This window comes from Pieris rapae, chromosome 7 (assembly GCF_905147795.1).
Source record: "Pieris rapae chromosome 7, ilPieRapa1.1, whole genome shotgun sequence".
Classification (NCBI taxonomy): domain Eukaryota; kingdom Metazoa; phylum Arthropoda; class Insecta; order Lepidoptera; family Pieridae; genus Pieris; species Pieris rapae.
Window position 1 is genome coordinate 7,077,446 of NC_059515.1, and position 24,357 is coordinate 7,101,802.

At 32.8% G+C, this 24,357-nt stretch overlaps 1 protein-coding gene across 1 annotated transcript; it reads right to left on the reverse strand.

The window, feature by feature from the left end:
* Positions 1 to 6,836: 6,836 nt before the first annotated feature.
* LOC110996961 (ras-related and estrogen-regulated growth inhibitor-like protein) lies at positions 6,837 to 16,839 on the reverse strand. The gene is made up of 6 exons (XM_022264876.2): positions 16,544 to 16,839; positions 12,485 to 12,541; positions 11,284 to 11,360; positions 9,539 to 9,720; positions 8,526 to 8,712; positions 6,837 to 7,246 (listed from the first exon to the last, which is right to left on the reverse strand). The coding sequence occupies exons 1-6, from the start codon at positions 16,605 to 16,607 to the stop codon at positions 7,178 to 7,180; spliced, it is 636 nt and encodes a 211-aa protein (XP_022120568.1). The 5' UTR covers positions 16,608 to 16,839; the 3' UTR covers positions 6,837 to 7,177.
* Between the last annotated feature and the right edge of the window lie 7,518 nt (positions 16,840 to 24,357).

Below are 24,357 nucleotides of genomic sequence, written 5' to 3' on the forward strand. Positions count from 1 at the left end.
ATACTTTTTCGCCTCCACACAACCCACGTTAATTGGTTTATTGAGTTTCTCTATAAAAGATATTACTTTTAAACAATTAAAATATGTAACATACTACAAATACTCATTTTTGTGGCCACATTTATTTTTCTGCATAGTCATAGCGGAAGCCCTAACTAATACGTCGACTTGCTGCCTCCACAAAATTCTATCGTCAGCTTGTCTCAGAACCTGACTACACCTACCATCAGTCCTCCCTACCATCACCAGTTTGTCGAAACTATTCGTTTCTCTCCTGGCAATGTACCAAAGTAGCGAAGCACGCATTTGTAAATGATAGTTTGTTGAAATGTACTGAAAGTGTTATTTTTGCTGTCCCTACCATTCACAACATTTAAATTTTTACGCTCAAAATAATCGGTCGGGTAAAATAAAATTACTCATATAAAAATAAACTTTATTTGACTCAAAACAAATATTACATTCTATATACAATATTCAGTGTGGTTAACCTTATACATAATATACATCTATGAGCACTACCGTTTAAACCAGGTCTAGCCTGTACCTTAAACGCTAGTTTCTTCCAGTGTCAATAAGAAATTGGTTAAACTGTTTGCCATTGGAAGTTTATTTTTGTTAATTTAACCACATACATACTTACTTACTTACATAAATAAATGAGAATAAAATTCTTAAGATTTTACCATCAAACTTTTAATCATTTGCATTTATATTTACTTATTATACACATTTTATAGCGTTAACAAGATAATTTGGATAAAATTAATGAATCATTGGACATAACACGAAAATTGTTCGTGATTTGTCTCAAAGATTTGTAATCATTGTGGCATTTTGACTCTGTCAAAGGGAATTAGGCGACAATTTGACATTACTCAACCGTTTAATTTAACAGAAATGATTTGCCTCATAAATTATATTGTAACCGATATTTCATAATCAAATTGATTATCTAAAACTACATTACTTAATAAAAATCTTCATATATTAAATATAAGCCTCAGTCATTCTAATTGCTAATATTAGGCTCAGTCATTGTAATTGCTATTGATTGCTTATGTATTTTTTTCTGTTTGGATCTTCAAGCTCTCTATATATTTTACATATCTGATAATTCAGCCCCGCGCTCTTCATCTCAAAAAACAAATTACCTCTCCAACTGCCAAAGAAATTTTCAATTCGTACCTGAGTTTAGCGCGTTTAACTAAAGATATCTTTAAGCTTCAGGAAATTACTATATTTAAGACCCAAGCTTTTCAGTGTAATGGAATCGGAGATTTCCATTACTCTTAAAAGAGAGAGACCTTAAATGGTAACGCAAGCATAACAAGATCCTAGGAAGGTACGTGTCTGGGAAAAAGTAGATATAAGTAATTTAATTATATGATATCTGTGTTTCCTATCCGACTGCATCTCACAGGCTTCTCTTATAATCTTAAAATGCGTTTGAGTGTGAGGTCACAGTTAAATAAAACAAAGGACAGAAAACAAAGAAGGAAATGTACTGTGGCATTGTTAAATGGCTTAGGTAATACATTTTTTAAACAATATATTTATAGCCATTACTTCTAATAATGTAATCAGTAACCAAACACGTTCATTAAGCTCTAACATGACATGATTTACGCAACGTGTGACTTACAAATTAACCGTTTAGTGTTATCGCAAAACAAGCTTCGAGTATGTATATTTTTAATGAAGAGTTAGTTGATACTAGAAGATTTCTTTATGTACATTATTAAAAAAAAAATATAATATGGCTAGACAACACAAAACAGGTCATCGAATGTGTCCTAAGAATTCCATTATATCGTTGGATTTTTTTTTAATAAGGATATTTCTTTTATTACTTCTTGCCTACCTTATGTAATATACTCACAGCGGTTTTTCCCTTTACTCACAGTGGTTGTCTGGAAGAAATCGCTCTAAAACGATAAGGCCGCAATTATGTTTAATATGTATATTTTATTTTACCTTTTATGTAATGCAACGAAGTGTTAATAAATAAATAAATATTTGACCATATTGACAACACCATCAAAATGCTATAATGTCTTTGTAACATTTAGTTCAATATCATTTGTAAATCGTAATTAGATGAGACTTCGTAGATTTTGTATGTATCATGAATTCAGTCCTATTAATTTCCGTCTTTATAATTGGCTTTTTAAGGTCTCAAACCAGGTCTAAATGAGTTAAGTGTGCCAGAAAAGGCATTGACGTGACCGAATAACTGAATTTACACTATCAAACAATCTTAACTGATTTACTGTTGGACTTAAAATCTGCACTCTTCACGGAACAGCGATAAAGATTAACTTGATACACGTGAAGTCATTAAGAATGCTAACCGGTCTTGATTTATATGGTAAAAATCCACAAGAGCGTCCCAGTTAACTAGATATTTAAATCCAGCAATTTGAATTGAGTAAATTGTATTAAAACCTTGCAATCAATTCCAGAAGATATAACTCAGTTTTTACTTTCTCCGATGAATCATCCCCAACTATGATTTCTCATTCGTCTACTATTTGACAGGTGCCCACTGATTATCTCAATTTGGCTCCATTAGTTTAAAACGATACCATTCTTACCGGTTTGCTGTTATACAATTAGATTATCAGGTTTATAAGTTTTAGCGTATTACGAAATGCGGATATCGTTTGTAGTTTTCATTTTAAAAGACAATATTCTATTGTTTGACGATATCAATAACAATGATACACGATACGATTGATTATGAAACTAACTTGAAAACGTTAAAAGTATAAAGTAACCTTGTTTATCACCACAAAGATGAAACGAAGGACAGATTGTGGTGTGTGGTTCACGGGAATAACAATAGGGTAGTGGATGTTGAAGAGTACTGACATATATACTTTTAAACCATCACAATAAATTGCTAGGCAGTCATCGTTTTATGGATGACAGTAATGTGCTTCAAGCCGATGGAACTAATTCACACGACATTTGTTCTTTTTTACGACACTTACCAATCATGTTCGTAGATCTATAAAACTGTCAGAGCACATTTGAATATCTTTATACAAATCGATAGAGATCAATACATGGACATCGGCTTATTTGACTATTTCGTTTAAAGTATATTCGCTTTATAGGGCGATGAACTTTTGACTAAACGATTAGATACGCTACATTGCACGACAATTTGTGTTTGAATATGTTAAACATTTTAAAGATTAATAATAAATAACAAATTTATTAAACAATGTTTCGTCTTCCATGTTTGAATAAGTATGGATAAGCAGTCTTAGTACAACAAAAATATTGGTAAGAAATACAAAAATGTGATATGATAAACATAGAAAGAAAAGGTAATGAAATTCTTATAAGGATAGCATATTTTTATTTCTTCATACATAAATGTCACGTCACATTATAGCGTCAGGTGCAACCGCAGCCATGCATGCCTCACCCGAGACAAATACGACCAATTAGACGACATTGGTAATCGTTAAATCAAAGTCGAGAGATGAAAGTGACTGATAATACTATCGGCTCCATCTAGGATGCTGGCTGAACGCCATCATGACGTGCCTTCGTGCATTGTACCCGTCTATTGTAGCCGGTCATAAGTTGATCATATTCTGAGTGGAATTCAATCAGTTAAAAGATTTGTTACTCGTTTCTACTTCTCGCTTCGCTTCCTCTATGGTCTGAATAGAAAAAATTTTTATAATTGAGATATTTCTCAAAGACTGACTTATTTGTATATATGTATTTTTGTGTTACTAACAAGGATCACTAAGGAGGATGTAAGAAGGATCACCTGATGTTAAGTGATACCTGTCACTCAGCCAGAAGGCTCGTAAGTGCGTTGCCGGCCTGTTAATAATTGGTACGCTCTATTCTTGAAGGACCCGAAAGAAGGAAGTTAGATTATATTTAATTGTATTTTATATTCTACCTTGATGATCATGAATCTCAGCTGCTTTTAGATAGGAGACTAGATCTATTAGAATTTATTAGAATATGCCATGGAAACTTAAATAAAAAGCACTATGCAATAAAATGTACCATAGCTATAATAATGCTACAATTTTATACACAGTATGTGTTTAGGTGCCTCCACATCTCTCACTCAACCTTGTCTGATGACAGCAAACATTTAACCTTTAAAACAAATAGAGTTATCTGCTGAATATTCTTTGTATTCTTTATCAATACCTGTCGATAGATCATTAAATCGTGCCTAGTTATACGATGGATCTTGTCTGATTATATCTAAATGCTTTCACTGACCAATCAATAGTGATTCATTACAATCTATAATTGACATTAAATCTGCGATCACCGGAAAGGTTATTATGTTCCTAACCCTCCTGATTGAATTAGAAAGACGAAATTCTTTCCACTTTCTTTTATACGAGATGTGACTCAACAATTATAAGTTGCGTTCATCACAAATTGTGATGAACGCAACTTATAATTTAGACTGATTAGATATTATTTATGAAACAGGTAACAATGTTGTATAATACGAAATTTTACTATAATCTTATATCTATCACTTAATGTCATCAATTACGTGAAACATGACATGTGTTAAATATTATACATACTCCGGAAAGTCAATGTGATAAGAAATGGGAATGCCTTCGTGTATAATGCAGTATATGTTAAGTACATTTAGAATTTAAACGCATGTAACATTAGAAATCTGAGAGAACCAACTGCAGGTGTCCGCTTATTTTCATTTCCTTTACTCAATCCAAGTATTTTGAAAAGCGAACGGAAAGTTGGCGCCGCTAATGCCATAGCTAATACGTCCGAGGAATTCGATTTATTAGTTTTATCTTCGCATCGATACACCTGTAGATCTAATATAAATGGATAGCAAGCAAAGAAACATTTATAACGCATTATGTAAGCGAGCCTGCCAATTATTTATTGCTTATTCTAACATTCAGACCGTCAACCGGATAAATTGTAACGAAATTATGTTCGTGCTCTTGAACTTGCCGGCAGTTTTACATATAGCCGGTAGCTAAATATCTGTTTCCGCTTGTTGCCCAAATCTAATTAGATTTTTGTTAAGACAGTTTAATTACACAAATTAGAGATTTGATGTGTCTTATTATTGAAAGCTGAGTCTATAATGTTATTAAGAGGCGCGACACATAATTTATTAAAATGTTAATATTAACGTTAATTATAAATGAACGACACAAAAAACTTACCGTCGTCTATAGAGCTGTAAATATTTATTTAGTTAGGACACAAAAAAGATAATATATTTCTATATATATATTATATCTGTAAACAATAAAAAATAAAACATAAAGCAAAACAAAACAATTATATTAACATATCATTGTGAATATATATGTATAGTATTATATATGATATAATATGATAGCAGACCACGCCATGCTTCACAAGTAACTTTCCCATCAAGTACACTCCCCCTTTAAGACTGAAGCAGCAGGTTTTTTTAATCAAGATTTTACTTGTCATTTTACATATGGCCTAGCATTAAGACGTTATCAGACACACGTGGGTGTAACTGCAACTCGTGCGCAAGGCCGTCACTCTCTCCTAGGCTGCGATCAATAAAGTTCTGACATCATGCCATGTCCCCTGCGGCTCTGACACTGACTTCTGAAATACCTCAGGAAAACCATTGGAAGATTAAATCTAGTTGGCTGTTACAGTTTAGTTACCCTATATCGGTGTTGCGTTGTTTTATTGTGCGGCACCTTGTTAGTGTCCAGATTGAAAGATGAATTGCACAAGAAGTAGATCGTAGTGCCTCCAGCTTCATGCCCACGCTGGAGGCTGAATGTGCTTCCTACAGGTCACTGTTTCCTTTGGTTTGCACTGCGTTTGATAGCGGGAAATTGCTTTATTCTCGTTTTCATTATAATAATTAAATGTCTAATGTATCACGCACAACGGACCAAATAAGAGTCTAATTGCGGAAAAAGAGTCCCCCACACACACATACACATACACATGTCTATTGTACTAACATTACCTGTACACATCCTATCCCTAACTTTCGTACTAACTGATGTGAGACTGATCTAGAATTGTCGTGATTCATGTCCACTTTATATTTTTCATGTATACTTTTAGTTTAGTTTACTTTTTTCTTTTTTTATATATTTTTTAGTTACTGTATTATTTGTGTGTAAATAATTTTCTTTCTTTTTTAATTTTTTTCAACAGTGGTTTCCTGGAAGAGATTAGAGAGCTAATTTTTGTCAAGTTTATTATGTAATTGCAACGAAGTATTAATAAATAAATAATTACACTGGCACCTTTATTAGGTTACATACCTAATGTTTCATTAACATATTTTGTTTCATTTTACAGTTCCCTGTATAGACAAATACCAGTAGAGGCGCATATGGTAAAAGAATTTGGGGCGTAGGACTAGTGCTAGGCAGGCTACTTCTAACTAATTTGCGATATTTGTTTTAAAATAAGTGTTGTTTGATGATTTGCTATTTTAAGGAGTACCCCGAGTTTTTTATGCCGGCTTTTTCTCTCAACCTACTACACACTATGTCTTGTATACCGATGACCAGATGCCCATTCAAATTTAATGACGTAGAATAAGTGATATGTGTATCTTATATTCTAAAATAACATATTTATTTTACTAACTCATACTCATAATGCTATTAGTATTACAGTAACAAGTTGTAATTTTTTGTAATTACTATTTACTTTTCGATATTAAATAATTTGTTTATAATATTTCAGTTGTTATAATGTTGCAATTCCATTCTGCGAAAGCAATTTTAAAAGTGCATAATCATTGTTTGTGGCTAACTCCGTTAGGAGTAAGAAATAAAAGTCGTGGATATAATCATAAAAATTTATTATATACTTAATTATAAATCTTAGAGAACATTAACTCTCGGTATGTACAAGTCTGTAGTCGCTGTGCGAGGTTTCGATGTTTATGTACATAATTATTTACAAATATACGAATAAAGAATTTAGCTATGTATATAATTCTCTAATCAAAAACATGTAAATTATTAGCCAATTTATGTAAGTTTTGAACTCGCATGATATATATTATATTTATTAATACATAGGCACTATATTTATGTAAGTATCACAATTTCACATAAGAACCTATTATTTAATTTCACTTAGCCTAAAACAGTCTATGGGCTTATAAATAAAAATAAATTACTTATATACTAAGCGATGGTCGTTTTTTTCGAACGCTCTTGCTGTTTTTGCCAAAAATCGTTCCGATTACCTGTAAATAAAATAATATATAAATACAAATAAATCTAAAAAATAGCAGCCTCAAAAAAGAGTCGATGTATTTCCAAAGCTATTTAACTTCTTTTCCTTCAAGAAAATAGCATAGCAATTTTGAAAAGACCGGCAACGCAATTGCGAGCCCACTGGCAATGTGAGTGTCTATTGGCAGTGTTAGGCTCCTGTCCGTTTGTCCCTATTATATAACAATAAAAAACAATCCATGACCCAGTAAGCGCTGTATGCGCTTTTATTCTGCAAAGAGTAATATGTCGAAAAAGTAATGTCCATTTCAGCGGTTAAAGCGTACAATTCCGCCTTAATTAGATAGAATTATTCGAAGGTTAAGTACAAAGTACTGGTGTACGCAACAGCGCGTTATGTAAGATTACAGTTTACATAACGTATTATGAAAAGTGCCATGGGAAAAGCCATCGCTAGAAATGCTAAAGAAAATCGCTAACATAACTACGAGCATTATGATGGTGATAACTGTGAGCATCCGTGTCTGGTTTAAACTGTGGCAAGTGAGAGATCGACGTGTAAGAATGATTAATGTTTTTTTTAGTACAAGTCCTGGGAATACAGCGTGAAATGTTTTTATTAATTATTATTGAGGATGTTCAAATCGTGTCTAGAGATGTAGCCAATGTTTTATAAAGATTTTTATTATTAAAGTTCACCACATATATAATGCTATATCTATAAAATGTATATGAAATATTACACTTTAATTTTAGTCTTTACTAGCACAACAGCGGGTATCAGACAGACACTTCTTTAAAAAGACTTTTCTTAAAAAGGATTGTTAAGAGACTCCAGAATATGTGAAGCTCTGGATAAGAAGTGTTTATTCTGTTATACTCGCGAAGAATTCGAATGAGAGGTGCCATAACTTTCTTTTACTAAGCTAAAAAAGTAGCAGAAAAAATAAATGTTTTTACTTTGAATTTATTATATAATCATTATCTAAATAAAATAATTGTGTATATATATGTAGATTTTCGCTAGTAGTAAAGATTTTGTAAAAAAGTGGTAGAAGAATAAATTGCTAAAGTTAGTTTTGATTTAAATATGAAATTTTAATTTGAATTAAATCGTTTTAATGTTGAAAATTTTTTAGGCATGTTTATTATTTACATAAGCATATTTACGACATGCGCGGTAATATAAGTTATTAACAATAGTACACTTCATTCAATTGATTTTAAACTCACTTTACTATTAATCAACTAAGCCGAGTATTAAGACTAAAAACTATGTAATTGTTTTACCTTAGAAACAGAATATGCGGCGAGTTTTCGTCTAGGAGCGGGTAATAAGAGTGCAAGGGCCCTTGCCTCCCGAAGAAGGGCGTGGAAAGCAAGCGCGGCACCCGCGCTCGACTCAGCTGCTGACACCTCGTAGAACTGACACCCGAAACGGAGCGACAGCTCTTGACCCTCTTCCGCATGGACCTCCCTTATAAGGAAAAACATCCATTATCTCCACTGATCACAATACTCAAAGATAATATGTAGGAAATATATAGACCGATCCTCGATTTCAAACGAGAAAGTCTATCTTTATCTTTAATGTAACTAAATTAATTTTGATCTGATCTACTTTAATTAGGTTTAAGATTGTACGTTGTCGGCTAAAAATTACTAAAGATATGAAAGTCCGCCAATGTAATTTCTCACGGCGCACCTTTTGAAGTATATTAATTGAAGTCATTATTGCTCTTGAGGGCTATTATTCAGGACTAACATAAACTAAGGACAATTATTACGGTTTGATTGTGTAAACAAAGTACATTGAATTAATCATGGTAAGGAGCTTAAGATATTGCCCAACGCGAAAGGATACATGCAAAGGATTTAAGTGTAATAAATGTGAAACGAATCGTGGTATATTGTACAAAGATTTGTGGTCTGACGAAATTTTTGGTACAAGTTATGTGTCAAGTAAAATTTTTTTTGCAGGATGTAGGCATTCATACGGATATGTTTTAGTTATCGAGAGATAAGTTACGAATAGCTTTACATAGAGAAATAGTCTTAAAAAATCAATAACATCAAATGTATAGTAGTAGTCTTTTTACTTCGAGATTTAACAATGTACTAGAAGAGAATACATAGGTGATAAATTCTTAAAATAATCCACACGTTTGTTTACAAGTCAAACCTTTCGCACTTTTTCACTTAAAAAACTCTCTCAATAAGTAAAGGCTTAAAAACGGTTTATATTATTAAATATTGTGTTTCATACAAGTGATATGACTTCATACAATTGCAGTTTATCTCACCTGGCGTGCTCGAGGTCACGTTTGTTGCCCAAGAGGGTGATAGCGGCACAGCCCGGTAGTCTCGTCCTTTCCAGTAGGGACAGTAGTTCAGCAGCAGCCAGGAATGACCGCCGTTCGCAGACCGAGTAGACTACAGCGAAGGCGTCACCCCAGCGCACATGGTCTCCAAGGCAACCACGGATCTAAGAATAAAAATTGGGTAATTATTACACTTTGGTTTTTGATTTCAAGAACTAGTGTATGGATATTCAAAAACCTTTATTAATGTTTTAACTAACATTCGTAACTTGTTTAATTCTACTAATAAGTTCAAAACAATACAAAGAAACATTAATGCTAACTCACTTTACAAACTAAATGATTACGAATATACAATTCACAATTCAGTCTACAATTTATTCAAATGTTAAAAACAATAATTTTCAACCTTAAGGTTGTAAATATCTGTCTTACACACCTTACACAAAGTTGCACATCGGAGTACATTCCGCTTGCACAGCGCAAATTCATGCAATAAATAATGTACTAGCTGATGTTCTTAGAAGATAAATAAAAGCCATGTCAACGACAATAGAATAAAATTAACACGCAACAAAACAACTGCACACAAATGAAAACAAAACTTGTTTTTGCCAATCAAAACAATGACTAAGTGTTTCGCTTTCGGGAGATTTTAGATTACATAACTCATTCATTTAGAATCGGCTTTGCGTACGTACTAAAAGACAGCTCGGCGAGCCCTTGTAATTTCCTCGTAATTAAATCGTACGAACTGCAGGCAGTTAATGCAACACCTGTCAGATTAAAATCTCTATTGTCTTAGCTTTAATCGAATCTATCACACGATTACGCTTCCTATAAGATCCAATAATCTTAATGTTATAAGACGGTATACGTAATGGAGATGTCGTACAAAATTAATCTAATCTGGGATTAGATAACGGTTCATTAATAAGCTCTCGATAAAATTTAATCATCTGGTCATGAAAGCAAATCAAGCAAAGGCGCTATTGCCAATTACGATTTACTGCTTAACTTGGTAACTTTATATTATTTAATTTGTTAAACCTGTTGGACGATTCTACTTCAAATTAGTTAATTTGTGTTTTTTCCTCTGATACGTATAATATTAAAAGTCTACTGACTTTCATTAACTAATCCCAGTAATTAAAGTGGTGGTTTTTGTATTAAACTGAAAATGATTATTTTTACAGAGTACATTCGCGGTTGCTTTGCCGACCAGGCATTTCAACCAGGCTCCAGAAGATAAACCACTCCTTATATGGAAATTGTATTTTTACAACAAACTCCCCAGCGAAATTAGAGAATTATCGCTGAATAAATGCAAAGCCCCCGTTAAAAGTAAATTAATCAATGAAGCCTTTTATAAAAGTGACGAATACTTAAATGATCCTAATCCTTAGGATTGATTTGGTCCAGTTCCAACAATTTGTATGACTCAAAACTTGCGATTAAAAGAGTGACGGAAAGTTTAACTGTACTTGATTAATAAAGATATTTTTGAGTTTGAATATGACCCATGCCACTTTTTCAATTTCGACATTACGGGCACGCGATTGTAAGGAATTGGCATGGATTCTGGTTAGAGCTGCGCTTTCTTAAGTCCTGATGTAATTTTCACAGATATCTTATCCATAACATATTTCCATAAATATCTGGATGTCCTCCTTGTAACATGTCTGATGTTCGAGAGTAAAAAAGGAAAATAAAATTTGTTCACTCACCGCACAATTTGATGTGTCAAGTATTTCAACTTCAGAAACCGCTCCATCGAATGCCACTCGATGTTGATAAAGAAAATCTGAAACAAGATAATTTACATTTATAATTTTGCCCTTTAGCCTTAAATGTTATCAAAGAGATTAAGTTACATCGATTAAAAGATACCAATCGACATTTTATGTTGTGAAAATTAAACTTTACCGATCTTACTCATAACAAACAGATTGTTTTGTCACGTTCAGATAACTAAAAATTTAGTTATGAAAAAAAAAAACAATAAGTTTATGTAGGTTCAAAATTCATTAACAAGTTAGGGTTACAATACTCGTATACTAAAGGTCTACGTGTTTAATACGTAATAATTGTCATTGACTTTCATTGACGAAAATTAACGATATTTACGTAAATTATAAACGTCATTATGACGTAGTTAAGGCACGGAAGTAATTCGTTTCCCTATACATTCGAAGAAAAACGTGCTATAATCTTGTAAATTGACGTTAATTGTGTAAATTAAGCTACTGGATTTAAACGATCGAAACGTTTTGTTCCCGTATCTTAATAGGCAGTTCATATAAATGAATTGATTTGCACAGCAGCATTAATCGGATATATTATATATCTTAACTTATAATAATTCTAATGTGGCCATTCATGCTTGACTTTCATGATGTACATGACATTGGGAAATATTATATCATTATTTTAAAGGCCAGAGAAGTCCAGTTGTATTATTATATTATTGGTTATGTATTGTATTCTCGATTATGGCCTCTCCTATAAAGAAAACAATGCATTTTGCCTTGAGCATTTAATCACTTTTAATTCAGTATGATTCAATATTTACCAGCTAGAGCAATATAGTTTATATCATGTTTGATTTGCAAATACATAATTTGAATCAAGCAACTTACTAATTTTTATTTATTTATTATAAAAGTATCCCAATGCTCAGCACATTAATACATTGGGATAAATACTTTTAGGCAAGCACAACTCCAAAATATTTAAAAAAAACTAAAGAAAAATCGATAATGCTCAATCTTGATATCTGTGAGTTTTGGCCAAAATGCATTTTCTGAAAGGAGAGCCAATAGCCTGGGATATGAGTTATCTTTCGGGCTGGAAGGCACAGAATATGGATCGACTTGCCAACTAGAAAATTCTTATAATAAGTTTATGTAATTAATAAATGTCACTTACCGCCGGTTGAACTATATTCACCAATATACCGCTTCGTGAGGTAACGCACAACCACCGCTGCAACAAACAATACTAATTAATATGACTCTAATTAAAACAACTTCCTACTATTGGAAAGTGAGCGTGGCCTATTTGTAATGTAAGGAACAAAGTACACAAAATAGTTCTTCGTCATCAAGCGGTCATTAAACTCGACTTTCTATAAGTCCTTTCTCGATGCACTCCTGGAGTAATAGTTATCAACACCGATGACTCTGCAGGTTTGAAAAGCTACTGGATCCTAGTAGCTGTGAAATAATTACTTTCCAACAATGTACTTCATGTTTTGACTGTAAAAACTTTCATTGTTATCGCCTACTCGAAGCCTACGCGTTGTATAATAAAGATGTATTTTATGAACTTATAAATAAAAATGCTATTAAGTTTTGGAGATACTTTCACATAAATAAACGTGGTTAATTTTAACAAGAAAATGTGTTCCCTAACTTTTAGATTTTAAAAATAGAATGTGTTATTTTATAATCTGTATTTGTAATGTTGCTTCTGCATACTATTTGTACTCTGTGCCTTTTTATGTATGTCCTTAGTATTTAAAATAAATGAATGAGAAATCAGTATTGTTTGTGAATACTGATTTATATTTGTAGTGCCTATAGCATCCTATATAAATATTCAAGTCGGTTCTTTAGTTATCGTGAAAGGGTAACAAATAATTAGTTTAAAGAGCCTTCATTTCTCGAATATCGATCTACAAGATTGGATCGTCCAAGTCACGAGCTGAACCAATTGCGTAATAGATGCGTGCCCGGCGTTTGCGCAATAATGTCGCATGACAATGGACTTGAAATACATTTCCAAGTGCACTAGTTAGAAATCAATATTGAACTTGATGGAGCTTGGGACAGAGTTAATGGAATGTCGATGTCAGATGGTCTATCTGTATAACTTTAAAATCTTTTAATGCGGTCTATTATATAGGAATATCTACAAACTTCCAATTTTTTTTAAATTAATTTCAAAAAAGAAAGTTTTGAATTGTTCGTAGTTTTTATACTTCTTTATTATTAAATCTTCAGTACGTACTTTAGGGGTTATGTTTAAAGTTGCAAACCATTTTCTCATGACTATAAGTCTGATAATGTTTGTTGAAAGTGTAGAAGACTGATGAAATATGTAGATTTGTAGTTAGATTAAAATATATTATGGTTTTTTAAACAATTTTCATCTATACATTGTTTACATTTTACGAATTTTTATGTCCGGAATATATTACATAAATCAAATTAAATAATTTAAATATTATCTGTAATTTTATAGTTGATATTACATTAAAATGACGCGTAAAAATTTCACATCGTGACGGTGAAACCGTGGCAGCCTGGAAATCCATTATGTCTTTTAAAAGCTTAAAATACGGAACTCCTTTAAGCTTAAACGCAATAAATTACAAGTAAAGCGATTATCGGAATAATAAAATGTTAAATAACCACTCAATAGCCATTATGTTAAAGCCTAATGGGGGCGAATTACAGCACATTATATATTAAACACACGAAATTCCACACTCTCATTTTCATTTTATTTCTTTTTCTGTCGTCGATTCGGAGTTATTAAAATACTTTCTCCGCGATCCGATTACGCGAGATAAGGTATGATTGAGTCGAAAATCGAAATGTAAACAGTTAGTAATAAGGTAATTTAATGTAGTGTTAATATGCAATGTGTAGGAGTCGGTTAATGCCTTTATACCGACTGAACTTTACATTTCAATACTTTAATTTTCAATTTGAAAGTTGTGAGTTTTACAAGAATTTGTATACATATGTCTCAGTGCGTAATGCAATAGTGTTTAAATTTATTATACACATTTATACAAAACACAATAATGACTAAGTTATACGAGAAATCGATCAATTAAATAGGCATATAATATTTCAGCATTGGGGTACTGACGTAATAACGTACTACATAATAATTTTAATTTACAGTAACTTCGATAAATACCAGTTCATTCCCTATTATTCGGAAGTATTGTGATTTTTCCGTTATAAACAGACCTCCACAGTAGCACATACCATCGAGTTTTATTACGAAAAGTCAAATTAGATCGTACTATTACTTCTTGGACGTAGAAAATTGTTATGTTTATCGTGCTTGAAGATTATTGAATTTGATTATAAGTTTAGTATCAAAATTACTATTACACATTGCATGTTATTCTCAATAGTAAACAAGACACCGCTAGATCATTTTACATGGGTTCTAAATATTACGAGGAAAATATTTAAAAAACCGTTTAACCGTATAAGACAAATTACGATAATGAAACAACATGGCACCGTTGGTTTTGATTGATCGTTGCATAGACAATAGGTGTGTAGGAATCTATGGGTAATTAATAGATTAAAGACACAATCCATCACCTATTGCTTGGCGTCGATGTATGGTATCTGTTAACATAGGTCACCAAAAGCCATTAACGATTTAACGGTTCTACGTTTTGTTTTGTATTTAGAATTTATGTTTCAATTTTTAACAAAATTATTTTAAATCCTATAGTGAGATAGTAAGCCCTTTTTTATATATTTTTGTTTCTTTAATGTAATAGGTATTTTTGTAATAATTTTTGTAAGCCAGTCCTATTACCGACAAAAGTTTCGAATCTGAATTTGTACAAAAAGACATTGAATTGCTGAATGATAAAAATGGTAAAACAAACAAAAAAATAAATCTACCCACATGTCTTCATATTGTGGTAAGTAATATATAGTTTTAAATATATTATATAGAAAATTACACATAATCGTACGTCTCCTTTTACGGTTTTATTAATTAGATTAGATTTACCTCTTCTAAAAACATACATTCACAATTCTTATTATAAAAAACAGTTCTAACTTAAATATGACGTTTTTCACCGTTATATTGGTTTTATCCCGTTGAAAGTAGTTACATAAAGAATAAGTGAGTTGTTAATAAAGCGAAAACATTGTACAACATAATTTTGCATCGCGTCCGCATGATCAATTGTTTCCGAAGGGGTCAACTTATGAAACACATCTCATTCTCATATTTACGAGTCCAGCGAACTTAATGATCGCAATTATGTCACGTTCTAAAAATAACTCGACGCCATCAGCTTTCGCTTGCATGCGTCTGCGCCGTTCCCCTTGCATAAATTGTATTTAAAATTATTCGAATAAAAATCGAATTGGGTAAATAGAATAAAAGAACTCTTCAATTGTTATATTTCACACGAATTCCTTGTATTAAAATACATTTGATTTAATTAAAATTACAATTTGAAAAGCTTATCGATGTAACCCGGTCGCATCCGCAGGCGCCAGCCGTCGCGACATGCAACGCAGGATCCACGCTAAAAATGCATCCTGTCTACGTCTAGTGCATCGCAAGCGTGCTTGTCCGTCAGCGATTAACAATTAGGGCGGCAATTACCAGAGTCGAGGCTAGGTCAAGCGATTTCCCGGCGACGGCGCCAAAGACGTTGTGTAACTTAAACGACCATTCAACCAAGTTTTCGAGGTCGTTGATCCAACTTAAATATTTTACGGATAATTATAATTACGTCACGGCAATTCATCAGGTCTTAAATATTTCCTTTGTAGCGTTTTATCTGTTATCAGGTGACAATGAAGCGCGTCCTCAAAAGGAATGCATTGATATAATACTTGGAATGCTGCGAGTAAACAGTCGCGCTAATGTTATATATCTCTAGGCATTAGATATATTGTTAATCCTTCTGTTATGTTCGTACACAAGATGTGTAATTTACGCCGTAATTGAATACTGTGTTAATAACCAAACCTTTGTTGCAAATAAAAATTTTATAACTCGACCATCTGTTCGAAGCTGCAAAAGGCAAAGAGCAACCATCGCATGCAACTCAACATTATTTTAAGTGCCATTTTTTAGGTTATCAAGAGCATAAATTCTTGTTAAACAAATTTTTATAACTTACGAAATTATTATATAAACGCAATATTTGTTTCTTTGGTAAAATTAATTTCGTTTTTGTGTTTGTAATCTAATAATACTAACCCGACTTTCCACTTCGAGGGCTGCCGAGCACCACCACTCTTATTCGATTTACAGTCATCTTCATTTGGGCAGTTTTTTTCTAAATTACACAGTCTCAAAATAATTAAAATGACATTATTCTTCACAAAACTACCCACAATATTCACAATACACAAGTAGCAATCGTAAAATGCAATAATATCGGGTGTTTATCGTAAATAATTTCGAGAAAGCGACGCGGCCGGTCGACAGCGGTGGTGCGACCGTGTTGAGTCGACTATCTGCCGCAAGGTTTCTTATGCGACTGCCGGCTTCTCGGATCTGCTTACATCAAAAGCGCAAGCGCAGCCTCCGATAATACAGCCTCCGTTCTAGTTTTACGTATACGCATACTATATGGAATAATGGAATGCAGGCGTCACTATCGCGATACATATCGGGCAATAGCATGCTGAAACACATCATTTTGTCTATAATGATTGATTCAGGAAGTTTAAGTTGACGTTATAATGTGCGCAACCCGTTTGTTTACTTATAAAAATATTTATATGTATTTGTCTTTTGTTTATCGGTTCATCTTCCTCGTACATTTTTATTGTACCATATATAAAAATTATATCGATATAAATTCCTTTAAACTAAACCCTTTAATAAACGCCTCACGCCCGCTTGTCGTTTTCAATCGCAACTTTTTATCGGTAATTTGATATTTGTAATATTAATAATGAATGCATACTGAACGCGGGGAAAGTAACGATTTAATCCTTAAGGCTTTACTTTAGGGCTTGCGCAAACCTGTCGTGGGTTTGGACGCCCAGATTGGGTGCGTCCGAGTGTCAAGGTGAGAGTGGCTCAGGCGCCCGCCGCTATAAATTAATTTGCAATGGGACGTAATTGGATCCCATCCGCCCACGCTGCGCGTCGTCCTACGGATAGAGCAGGTAGACTTAGACAAATAGCACAACTTAAGCCGACTAATTAACACCTCTCAAGACTTGCGAAATTAGATTAAATATTACTTGCATAAAATCTTTTTACTTGTAAATGTAAAAAACCCCTACAAATATGTACGGATTGTAAATTGTAATTTGGTGATTCCTTAAATAAAATAACTATTAAATATATGTTTTCTGACAGTGAAATTCAATTTATAACCAGACTTGCTCAGACACATTTACACGTACTTTTTTTATTTCCAAATCGATTAATAATAAAATATGTATATACATACATTCACTCACCTACTCACTCACTCATTCACTCTCTCACACACTTACTCATGCACACAATCAGGTGTGATGATAACGGTTTAACAAGTAAAAAATAAAAAGGAATTGAACTGGTTAAATTATTTTATGTAATTAACTTTGTTATGGAAGAGCTGGGAACCCTAACACAGGTATATTTACTTAAAAGGGTTCCCAAATCTTACACTGAAAAGAAAAATGTACCAACTTAAATGAATAAAGACTTATTATTATTATTATATTATTATTACATTAACGGCGTATTAATTCTACAACATTATGATTACGAATCTCAAAGGCATATAAAGTTGTAAATGTTAAATGTCTGCCTCATTAACGCTTAATATATCAAACGTATGAACTTTAGAGCGAAGAAAACGCATTTGCATAGAAGTAATTGCTAGTTTCTCTGCTCATTAAGGAAGGTTGTCGAAAAAAGCATGGCTTCCCGACGCGCATGCCGTTAATATAACTTCCTAGAACTGCGTTTATGTAATCATCTATACACGGATTTTTGTTTATAGGTAAAATAATAATGTAAGTACATGCCTGTTTTAAGACTGGAAAAGTTTTCCAGAATTAAATTAAGAATGCAATTTAAATTAAAATTGATTCTTGCATCGAAATTTTATAAAGGCAGAAACAGATAAATATTTATTTTATTTACTACACAAAAGCAGTTAAACAATTGTTACATAATATTTTATTTACGTAAATTACGACCACATAAAAGATGAAAATCGCAGACGTATATTTTATTGCAATCCACTCGGCTGGTTATGATCAAATCCTGTTACAAAAATCAGCTTATATTTCAATGAAAGATGAAACCATAAAATCGTCTTGTGCAACAATTACATAAAATACAATGTTATTTATTATAAGTACTGAATGTTATGACTGCTAAAATTTAAGTATCGTTTCTATAGATCGATTGCCATATTCAATTATTTCTGTTCTAATTAAATTACTTATCAACAGCTTGGGTAACAATGTCAATAAATAAGAATTTACCTTTGTCGTGAGCAAGTTTCGTAAATATTATAGCGTGTTAAAACTCGTTATTTGACTCGACAATTATAGCGTTCACACTAGAACATTAAACAATGCATATCTTTATCTGAACGAGTTAGCGTTATTACAAAACAATGATCTTGAACAAGCTGATCTTACATGTTTGGTTTTTGATTGATTTCGTAAGCTTAATAGACTTAAAATAAGTTTTAATGTCTATTTATTTCGCCATAGGTATTAAGAGCTTGATCTGTAATTTAAAAAAAGATTGTTGATTGAATGAAGGTGAGTTGGTAGCGACATCTACAATCTGCGGCAACAAACATTACACTGGCGTACTGTGTACTCTGAAACGAGCAAAAAATCCAGCACTTCTAGTTGATAAGATTATCTAGAACTTCTATTTAAGCTACTGGGGTCATCGGGTCGGACGGACAGTCTTTAGAAAGGTCAGGCATCCTTCATCCTCTATCCTTAGGTTGGAGGAAGGACAGCACCTCTCTTCCTCCACAAGTTTTACCCCCATATTGTATAGGATATTCCGAAGCCGTCCTGAATTCTCGAAGCCATGGAGATAGAAGCCGATATTTTGAGACTCGAGACTGTTAAGCCAAAGGGGCTTACGCTTAATTTAGTAGCATAGGGATGCACAAAAAAGAAAACGTGAGGTCAGAGTTATGTCCGGGAAGAGGGTAGTCAATTTTTGAAAATTTATATTTGGACCGTAAACACTACAACACTACGCAATGTGTCTGGTAAACTCCACGTAAACCTCTGGACTACGTAAAGGTTAAATACTTTATTTATGTAAGCGGAATTCTATCAATATCTTTCGAAATGATTTTGTAATTTAAAAATACCAAGTTCAAAGGTATTGGTGCGAACAACCACGTCGTTAAAAATTAATGTTCCAAGATCGGGGCTTGATAAAAACCAAACATTATTTATCCTGCTCTCTTTTGAAAATGTACGTGCAATAAAACAAGTAAATGTTAATTGAAAACACAGATCAGTCTTTCAGGTATTCGGTCCATACAAAAAGAAAGTTTCTTGGCACTTGTCTTGAAATTTCAAATATCGAATAGGACATTCACCCTAGAAAAAATTGAAGAAAGCATTAAAACTACTTTATCGAATTGACCACTTTACAATTGTCATTTTTTATCTGACTTCAGAAAGCCCGGAGAAGCACTTCAACAATTAGAGGTGTAACTTTTTTTAGGTTACAGTTTCTGTTTTGATGACATATGTATTATTAGCATAATAGTATCTACTAATTATATACAATATAATTTGTGGAGGATGGAAGATATTGCTCATCCGCCGCCCTAAAGGGGAATCCATGATCAGTCTATGCATTGGCTGGATACAGTCGAGAAGTTCAGAATAACTTTGTAAGCGCGTTTCAGGGTTTGACCCCATCGTACTGATTTATAACCGAACATTATAGGCGTCGCTACAAATTTACTCTACATATCGTGCTCATAAAACACACTTACCCCTCAGGTCCTCAAATAAATAGATAATTTAAAACCTACTGATCTTGAGAATGTACTCTCAATGTATACATCAGAAGCGATTTAAAAATCCCACGCACGTTTTTATTTTAAATAAATTCTGGAATGATTTATGTTCGTTATTTGAATTACGTTGGTTATTTTTAATCTACCTTGGTAAGACCTTAAACTGATGTGTAGCGAATCATCTTTACATCAAGAACAAAAACGTTTTGCAAGATAAATCAATTTATAAAAGACAATAAACAGTCCCAATCAATGTCTCAAGAAAAATCACAAATAAACTTAAAGAGGGTTGTTTTTGTAAAAAATTGTTAACGGTCAAATCGTAATGCTCCAATTACAAACTTCAAAGTGACCTTCTGGAAGCTTTTTTTTTAAAGTTCCGAAACTTTGTGCATTTTAGTGTCAATACCTATGTGCGCTTGGAGCCAGACAAGATTTTACTAGTAATAGTTCTAGTAAAGTATAATAATGGCAAGACGCGCCAATTCATTCTCTATGGTACATATTCTGGGTTTTGATGCCATTCAAGAATTTTATAATAATAGTCATTAGTAATATAGTATCTAGGGATTTTTGTAGTATTTATGTACCATAAAACTAAGTTTAAGAATATTTAAAAATCTGACTTATATTTAAGAACTTTTTATGTTACTTTAAAAATCACTTATTATAAAGTTTTTATATATAAACCTGATTTCAAAAGAATGTTCACATAATTACGACAAATTTCATCTTTCTTGAAATATCATATAAATACTCAAATTAAGGATCTACACAGATATCTAAATCAGTATAATATAATTTATTATGTATGTTAGGAATACAAAATAAGTAATAACTAAGAACTTTTCGCTGAGCTTGACTAACCACAATAATACAGACATCATTTCCGTGAACAATAAAATTGACAATTGGCTAACCTCAGGAAGCTTCATAAATAATCACGGTTTAATCTGAACATTATTTATGCGTGTGCAAAACTGAGCCAAGGATATATCAGACATTCTCAAGTTTGGTTTATAAATGAACAAACTGCTAACATGTTAACCCATGTATTTTATATAAGTAACAGAAAAAGTTTATTTTGATCGAGAACTTACTAATCATTTTTAAATCTCTACGGCTACCACTACGGTCGTGACGTAAGGCGTAATATTTTGCAAAAGGTTTATATTTGGTAACTCCACATCTGTGATATCTCTGGCTTAAAATCACACATGTTATTGTTTTCTGTATAAAATTTATTCTCCTGATCGCATAATACTTAAATTCTTCATAAATAATCTTAATTTATAAGAATCGCCAGCTGAAAAAGGCGAGAAATTACGATATTTTTATTTGGTAGCTAATAAATCCCTTAGCTCTTTCAACGTGAGTAGGTTCATAAACAATTACCGTTTAATATTACGAAAGGGGACACCGCATCCTTCTTAGTGTTGCCCAAAGCAAGACCAAGACGAGACTTAGACCAGTCTTGCTATTGGTCTTGCGTCAATATACCTGGTCTTGATCTTGGTATTGGTATTGCGCTCTCAGTCTTGGTCTTGGTCTTGATCTTGCAGCAAGAGTCTCGCAAGTCTCGCAAGACTTGTAAATACCTATTAGCCTATTGCTATTTATTCGTCACTCATGTCAAATTGTAAACATTCACTCAGAAAGCAATAAGAATTTAGAGTATCTAGCTAGTAAATGGGCGAGAATAATAAATAAGATAGACTCGAAGCGAAACTCAATTGGAAATGACTGAAATTGAAATAAAAACTCATATTTATAAGCACACAAGCCGAAGACCGACAAAAAAAAATGCGGCATTCTTTGATAGATAGAATAAATCTTTGAAAGATTAAAAAACAGAAGTATCAGAATCAAAATCATATAGGTTTTGTGCCTACGCAAAAATAAAGTGTAGATAATTATGCAAATAATATTGTTAATTATGTTCCTTTTTTATTGGAACTATATGTTGCCTGCTGTTTTTATGGCGGTTACTAGCTACTAGAGTAGATATGATAGAAGTTGATAAACCGACACTGCAAATCTCGATTTTTGGAAATGTGTGATTTTAAAACCAAATGCGTAAAGCAATATGACGTCGCTCATATTTGGAGGTTTCCACGTTTCAAGTTAATGTTTAAATCACCCACTTCCAAATTTGCAGTGCAATGTCCTTCAAAAAGGTATAATAGGTATTAATAATAATATAAACTAGGTATATTATTATAAATTTTTTATAATATCCTTACGACTAAAATCTTCCTTGCGAGGAAAACATAATCTACGTCCGTTTTGAGCACCCAAAAACCTATTATATTCTTTGGAACCATAGGCAGTGACGGCGACATGAAAGCGACGCGACGGCGGCAACACAAAGTCTAGGACTAAATTTTTACCTATTTTGGTAGGATTGTCAATGTTGGCATTAGCACAGAAAAATAAAATTAAGTAAACACAACGTTTATCACTTTTTTAATAACTGGGTATCCACGATAGAATATTTTTTCTACTAATTCCCTAAGTACTCAGTCTTAATATATTTTTCATAATTTTTTGTTTTTCAATAATTTATTGTGTGTAATTGAATAGTAAACTCTAAATCTTACTTGAAAGCTTTTTTAAAATAAACTTAAGTTAATGAAACGAAAGCACTAACATGGCATATACAATTTTCAATGTTGCTGCTCACACTTTAGTACCTAGGTATATCACTCACTGTCTATCATTTACCGATATTAACAATGATTATTTCGAAATCAAAATATTCGCAATTCAATAGATGCAATACCTACTTAGTTATTAATTATCATGTCGCCCGACAGCCAGTGTGAGAATGTATTTGTACAAGAAACTTAGAGCATTCAATTTATACCTACCTACTGCTAGACATCTTCACGGTCATTTAATTATATCCTCCTGTACCAACCCTACCAAAATAGGTAACAATTTTGTGTGCCTCTGTCCGTACTCTTTGTCGGCGAATGCGGCGCTCAAACAGTGTCAAATGCTGTGATACACTTGTTGCAAACCGCGGCGTCTTTGTCGGTAAATTATCAAATATGTATATCACCGACCGACCAATAGTTTATTCGCAGAACGTCACATTTTCCCAATCAACATTGAACCTTAAATCTCTTTGGATATAGTTGAAAATCTGTTAAAGAAATTTGATAACGCCCAAATCTCAGTTTGTCTTAACTGCAAGACGCAAGAGTATTGCAGGCTTAAGTATTGTCTTGCTCAAGTCTTGCAGGCTTCGGTCTTGGTATTGGTCTTGCTACGATAAGGCGGTCTTGGTATTGGTATTGGTCTTGCAAAAATGCAAGAACAAGACCAAGACTGCAAGACCAAGACCGATTTTGGGCAACACTAATCCTTCTTCGACCTGCTTTTAAAATAAATACATTTGACCTAAATCCGTCAAGCACAGCACGAAACAGCTTTAGAACTGATGCGTCTAGATTGAACTCATCCATATTGGTCAATTTATCTGCAAAATGAAACGCTTGATGGAAAATAGACCACACAGCCATCTAACTGTACAGCTCTGTACATGGAATTGAAACTAGTGATTCCTGTCTAGTTTTATCGCAAACTCAACTACTTTTTACATGTATTCTGACGTCAGTCGTGTATGGTCAAGCTTCAAGGAAAACTATTTGTTTATTCATCAACAGTTGTCGCCAAAAATTCGCTCAAATTCTTACAACATTTATGACGCTCGATTGCGTATTGCGTTCGTTATAATATAAAAACGACAAATTGTAAGGAAATTGAATGAAAATTAATTAATCATTAACATTAAAATTTGCTGATATTCAAAAAGTCAACTTTGAATAATAGTCTGTATTTTAAATGTCAGATATGATTTATTGTGGCAATGGTAGGTGGTGTCAGCTTTCTTTAGGATTTGAGCGTAGCAATTTGTCGTGGATAAACATTGAGTCGTGATCAGGCACACCCCTCGGTGCTCGATAGCTTAAACCACGAAGAACATCCAATTTATGACCAAGCCGTTATATTTGCTATTCATAAATAACAAAATTACAACAATACC

Excerpts from the sequence above, each read along its gene's own strand:
- LOC110996961 (XM_022264876.2), bottom strand. The coding sequence starts at position 16,607 with ATGAAGATGACTGTAAATCGAATAAGAGTGGTGGTGCTCGGCAGCCCT. Across the intron at positions 12,542-16,543 it reads CCCTCGAAGTGGAAAGTCGG|CGGTGGTTGTGCGTTACCTC; the intron begins GTTAGTATTATT and ends TGTTTGTTGCAG. Across the intron at positions 7,247-8,525 it reads CCGCATATTCTGTTTCTAAG|GTAATCGGAACGATTTTTGG; the intron begins GTAAAACAATTA and ends TTTTATTTACAG.